The sequence below is a fragment of the Trachymyrmex septentrionalis genome, unplaced genomic scaffold (genome assembly GCF_001594115.1).
Source record: "Trachymyrmex septentrionalis isolate Tsep2-gDNA-1 unplaced genomic scaffold, Tsep1.0 scaffold29, whole genome shotgun sequence".
Lineage (NCBI taxonomy): Eukaryota > Metazoa > Arthropoda > Insecta > Hymenoptera > Formicidae > Trachymyrmex > Trachymyrmex septentrionalis.
In genome coordinates, this window is record NW_017305451.1 from 871,105 (window position 1) to 877,156 (window position 6,052).

The 6,052-nt window shown below is 33.4% G+C and overlaps 2 protein-coding genes across 2 annotated transcripts in view; one reads left to right on the top strand and one right to left on the bottom strand.

The window, feature by feature from the left end:
- Positions 1-909: 909 nt before the first annotated feature.
- Positions 910-6,052, bottom strand: part of LOC108749485 — an 11,040-nt gene continuing 5,897 nt past the window's right edge. Inside the window, exons 3-6 of the mRNA XM_018488246.1 lie at positions 3,844-4,052; positions 3,629-3,730; positions 2,231-2,412; positions 910-1,181 (exon numbers count right to left, since the gene is read on the bottom strand). Coding sequence (XP_018343748.1) covers positions 1,025-1,181; positions 2,231-2,412; positions 3,629-3,730; positions 3,844-4,052 — 650 coding nt within the window. The 3' untranslated portion in view covers positions 910-1,024. The remainder of the gene's footprint in view (positions 1,182-2,230; positions 2,413-3,628; positions 3,731-3,843; positions 4,053-6,052) is intronic.
- LOC108749487 overlaps positions 4,016-6,052 on the top strand; it is a 2,813-nt gene continuing 776 nt past the window's right edge. Inside the window, 3 exon segments of the mRNA XM_018488247.1 lie at positions 4,016-4,067; positions 4,931-5,182; positions 5,415-5,962. Coding sequence (XP_018343749.1) covers positions 4,938-5,182; positions 5,415-5,962 — 793 coding nt within the window. The 5' untranslated portion in view covers positions 4,016-4,067; positions 4,931-4,937.

Below are 6,052 nucleotides of genomic sequence, written 5' to 3' on the forward strand. Positions count from 1 at the left end.
TATGATTATATGTTGATTGAGATGTGTAAACCTCTCTCTCATGTGATTTCTATGACAATTTGATAGGAAAGATGGGGATAATATGGGAATAGAACAAAGTATCTAAAAGCTAAGAAGAACTTATAGAAAATGTCTTACAAATAATTGATATTTCTTATTGAAATTCTATGATATGATTTTATATGTTAATATATATATAATTGTGTTTTAGATAAAATAACCAACTCTCTTAAATCTATCAGTGAAAGCTACAGCAACATTCTGAGTGTGAACACTGCTGTTGTTACATATTTATACAACGCTGAGAGACGCGAAAAAGCGATAAATCAAAGTACAGAAGATCTAGACTCTACATTAATCAGAGAGGAACAATAATTGAGTATAACAATTGTATTCGTCCAAGTATAATTAATATTAAGAACTTTATAATATGACTTAGATGTAAATACTAATTAATGAATATATGTGATGTAATTGATAATCCTGCATGTGTGTCATGTTATAAATTTATTGCTATGTCACATATGATAAAGGCAAATAACAAGTAATTTGTTCATCATCGTGACTATAAATACAAAAAGAAATAACTATGACATAAATAACATTGACAAGATCTTGTGGCGGTCATTTTCTTATTATATCACAATGTCTCTCGACCTAATTATTTTACAGTCAACATACAATAGTTATTACGAAAGCACCTTGGAACTAGAAAAGCATTCTGCGATTTGGAGGTAGAACTATAAGTGTGATATTTCTTTTACCACTAAACCGCAGAAGAAATTGCTCATTGCTATATATATTACAAACATGAGGAACAAAAAAGTTACAGTATTTGTAACATATTTTGCATCATGATAAAATTATGACAATTAAATTGTAAAATTGAGAGAATTCAACTCTTTCAGTTCCTAGGTATGGAATTATTGAGGCGTCTCGTCTTTATGTAATAAAGAAATTAACAAATTAACTATAGATCGTTTTAGCAGTCTTGTAATCCGTCGCGTGTCCGTCTGAATTCTTGTCACTTGTATTCGGGATCCTCCTTGTGTTTTCTTCTGGGATCCGATGGGTCCAAAGGAATTATCACCGTCCTTCTGTTTTCTGGTCGACGGTCAGTGAAATTGTAATTCGTCGGCGCGAACCTGTTTACTGGTCTAGACAACATTATCGGTCCACATCTGGAACATTTGCGGTTACGTGCCAATAATTATGGAGCATGTACTGTAATATCGTGCCAAATTGCGTGAATTGAAAATGTAGAGCATTTTACAATCTCTCAATCTTAGGTTTCCATAAAATTCTGCTGATTTTTGTCGTTATTTTTTCCAAAATTTATTTAAAGCGGCAATTCTTGTTAGTAGAATACAAATATATTCCGCCTCCAAAGTGTTACATTATTATAGATATTAGTTAAGTGTATATACATCACACATGAAGTATACGTCGTTTTAGTTTAACCTTACATTACTCGCGTGGTTTTTATAATTACTTGTCTACGATGTTTCTAACATCTCAACGTTATATCTAAATTTTTATTGTAACTTTTTATGATTTACAATTAAATAACAATTAATAATTTATACATCCTTTAGGTAAAAATAATTGAAAATTTTATTCAATAAATGTACATGTTACGTGTATTATATAATTTGAGTAAAATTTTTCTTGGAGAGAACGTTCTGGAATATAGCCTTAATTGTGAAATAATTTTTGCTAATAATAAAAATAATAAATTAATAAATATAATGTAATATAAATATCATTTATAAATTTAACGAATTTGTAAAGCTGGAATGTTCTGAACATCCCTCGCGAGTAATGAAGAGTTAACGACTAAGCGATGAGGAAACTTTTGTCGAGGAGCAAGTTTTTATTTCATTGTCACCCAAAATGTTTGGCGAATTATATCGCTCAATGAAGGATATCGGCGTGAAGAAATCGGAAAGTGCTTTCGCTCACGTGCAAATACCTATACGTACGAGATAGAAGGAAAGCGCGAATATGGGACGCATACATAGAATCGCTTGTGAAGCGTAAGGAGAAAAGAGTAAAACTTGCGAAAATTCGTGCAGAAAACGAAGTGGACGATCGAAATAAATTCAGAATATTTAGGTGAACGAGAAATAAATCGGTGCGTTCGCAAATCGTGATTAAGTAATGACGTGCAATGAAAAAGGAGAGCGCCTTATTCCTTTAGCAGATAGTCCCCTATTCTGTTAGCTCACACCTGCACGTGTTGGGGTTGAAGTAGTATCCGGTGGTGCATGGCTCGATGGTCCTACACGTGCAAACGCAGAGAGTCGAGTTCCAGATCTTCGTGTCGTTCTTACGGCACTTCTCCTCCTCGTCCACATTGTTGCAGGCGCACTTGCAGTTGTGCGGCTCGTAATGTTGCTTATCGTTGCAGTGCTGAAAGCAACAAGGAAAAACGACGTGGCATGAATCATCGACGAAATAGAGTGTCAACACTTATTGTGCTCGTATAAACACGGTTGAATTTCGCTTGTCCTCCGCATTGACACACTTTGCGAGCGTTCGCGCACGTTGCAAGGAAGCGACAATTGTAGCAATCAGCAAAATTGGTATATTGAGAAACGACCTTAGCCTCTTAGATAACCAAAGACCAAAATCAAGACGTAAGACATTTTCGCAAAAATGACTTTAAGCTGTCTCTCAGAAAAATTTTTATATGGAAAAGTATAAATTTCCAATTCTAGTCACTTTTTTGCAGAGACTATACATCTAATGCGTTCTTAATCTGAATTATCCCTGACAACACAAGGTTTGAAAGACATAAGACGTCTTATGAGATGCCCAAAAGGCTCATTATTCTGCTTTTAAATTTTTGTGTCTATTTCACTTCATAATTCAGATTAAGGATTTGTCAGGTGTATACTCTCTGCAAAATGGAATTAGAAATGTATGCTTTTCATATAAAAAAAAATCTCAGCAAATAAATTGACGATAACTAATATTCTATATATATATACATACATACATATATATCTTGTTATTGAAATAATTTTTGATCCAGGTTTTTAATCGCCGTTGAACTTCTTATATATTACTTTCAAATACAATAAAAAACCTATACATATAGAAAAACTTATAATTTTAATTCATTTGGTTAAAAAATATATGTAATAAATCTTTAAATATTGTACTTCGTACATTGAACACCGCGCAAATGATCTTAATGCTTACTAACATATCTTTTAGAGAGAATCTTAGAATTTTTTTTATATTTTTTGCATCTCTTTGCATCTGCGATTACATAATATCTCAAGTAATTGAAACGTCAATTTCACAATACATCCGAAGGACGAGCGGGGATGCAGATGGGACACGTGGAAAATGTGATACATGCCTTTGAAATGCCTATTATTTCTGTTTCTAATTTTCGTGCATTATCGAGATGCTTGGAAACGGAGCTCGTGTTCCTTTCAGCCGGCCGGCTGACGTAAATCGGTCTCAAATGATGCGACACATATGTGCATGCATATGAATCGCGTGAGAAACAATGAACGACGAGACGATGTGCGAGGTGTGAAACTCATAAATGACACGGCCCGGTTAAGCAGCAAGGCATTAATTAACCACCAATTATCGGTCGCTATCGAATTACCTCTTCCTTGATTCTGCAGTCGCACTTGCATTTAGTGTGCTCCTCCACCGGCACAATTTGTCGTCCCCGATAGTCCATATCGACCAGCGACGTCACGATCACCTTAAGACAACGTAAAAGAAAACATGTTCAATTATTGCTCTTTCTCAAGTTGATTGCTCATAATATTATACACATTTTCGTTCGTGCTCTTTAACTCAATAACGATCGATTACTTCGAAGTTTCGCATCTCCGTAGCTGTTGGCTGACACGAAAGCAGAGGACTAATGCAACAACCGCCGCATCTTTTGATCCGTGTGCAGAGTGGAAAGACGAATGTCGAAGGATCGTTGTCCAGTTTTAGGGAAACGAGTTGCAGCTCGGGCATGCACTTGGCTGGCGTTGGTATCAATGCGTTCGATCGTTCCTGGCCTCCAAATCTACCTGGAAATAATCCTTGTTTGTATCTTAAAATAATCAAAAAAACTTTCCTTTTTACGTTGCCGAAGATAGGACATAGTCTCCAGTTTACGTAATAGAAAATATGTTTCATAATACGTAGAAAACTTTAACAAGGGATGTTGGATGTATTAATTTCCAAGTAAATAATATATATTAATTATCAAATGTCTTCAAGAAAAGAACGATTTTTCTGAAGTATGTAAAAATGTATTTAGATACAAATCTGTGAAAATAATTTTATTGAATTCAAAATAATTTATCAAAATAATTTATAGAGAACACATAAACCTAATGTACAATATGCTTCACTGCTAGTGTACACTTTGCTTCTTGTTTCTTGCTTTTATTGCTTTTTACCTCTTGTCTTTTTGTCTCGTATCTTGTTTCTTCATTTTCTGTCACTCGAGACAAAGTTGACGAACTTTGAAAGAGACTTTGAAAAGAAATATGATATCGATAAAACGCAAAGGAAGAAAAAAGTAAAATGTAAAATATAGAAAATAAAGAGTATATTATAAATTAGATTTCAAGCATGATGAGCAGTGTTGCGAAAATTTTGACATTGTAACGATTATTTTCAACATCTTAATAATTATTTTGATGATTCAAAAAATAATTTTTAGACCTGTATTAACTAAATTTTTAGAAAAATTCTCCTTTCCATATTGTATTGATTATCGTAAGAGTTAATGTAGCATTTAATTTGTTAGTTGTAACAAGTTATGTTATTAAAACAGTATTAGCTTGTTAAGAAATAAACGAAATCATACGTATATAATCAAAAGTTTATTATTAAATTGATATTAGATTCTTTCGAGATAGTGATTACTTTTTAAAATAGGATTTTTTTTTTTTTTTAGGCGGAAAATGGTCAATGAACATGCCGAAGCAATTTCAATTGCAAACAATTATTTCATGTTGGTCGATGGAATGATTCCCGGTTTTAAGAATCATCTTGCAGAGCATGTAGTACTCAAATGGTTTGGGAAGGTAATTAAGGGAAGAAAAAAAGTAATTGCCTTTATGCTGTCCAACAAAACGGAATCTTTTCACACATTTTCTGACATTATGCCAATTTCCGATATTTCTCAGAAAAGCAAACAGTCGAATCGGTGAGGACATTGAGATTAATGATAAGTTATATATATTAATGATAAGTTATGTATATAAGCGTATACTTACAATTGCATTTGTCAGTTATATTGTTCAAGTTTATGAAATCGACATCCTTTTCAAAAAATTAGTTCATACGTGTTATTATTAGATACGTGCACAATAAATGCATTTGAGGAAGTTTAATACTTATTAGATGGTCTCACGCACATACCTATATTTTTTGCGTAGGAAGATAAAACGGTCCATAGAGCAGAACACTAGCTGCGGAATCTACACGAGTGATTACTTACCGGCTTGTTCTTCACACGAGACTGAAATGTCAACGACCCACGTAAAAGATTGTGATGACCAGAAAAGCAATGCGAACGATGCAACTTCCATACATGAAGCAGCTTCTAAAGGATGGAAATTTCAAGATAAAAAAGGAAAAGGAAAAGGAAAACTGAAAACTTTAATAGATCGTAAGGATACGAATGCCAATATCGACGTGCATCAAAACAAATTTAGTGCAATCGCCGAGATGGATGACCAGAGTTATGATCTTAACGAGGGCGATCTCTATAATCTTTTCGAGCCCGAGATTACGTCTCAGCCTGTCGTCGGCAAGAACATTAATAGGATAAAATTGAAAGAGGAAATGGCACCAACCGTCAGAGCCATCAACAGAGAGCATGATCAAGGAGATGGACCTGTTACTGCTGAAGCTAACATGACTAACAATAAGTACCTGGAAGCGAATGGAGAAATAAAATTTATACGAATGAATCCACAAACAGGTAGAAATAAATTTAATTAAAAACAATTATCAAATATATATAATAAGATATATATATATATATATATATATATATATATATATATATATA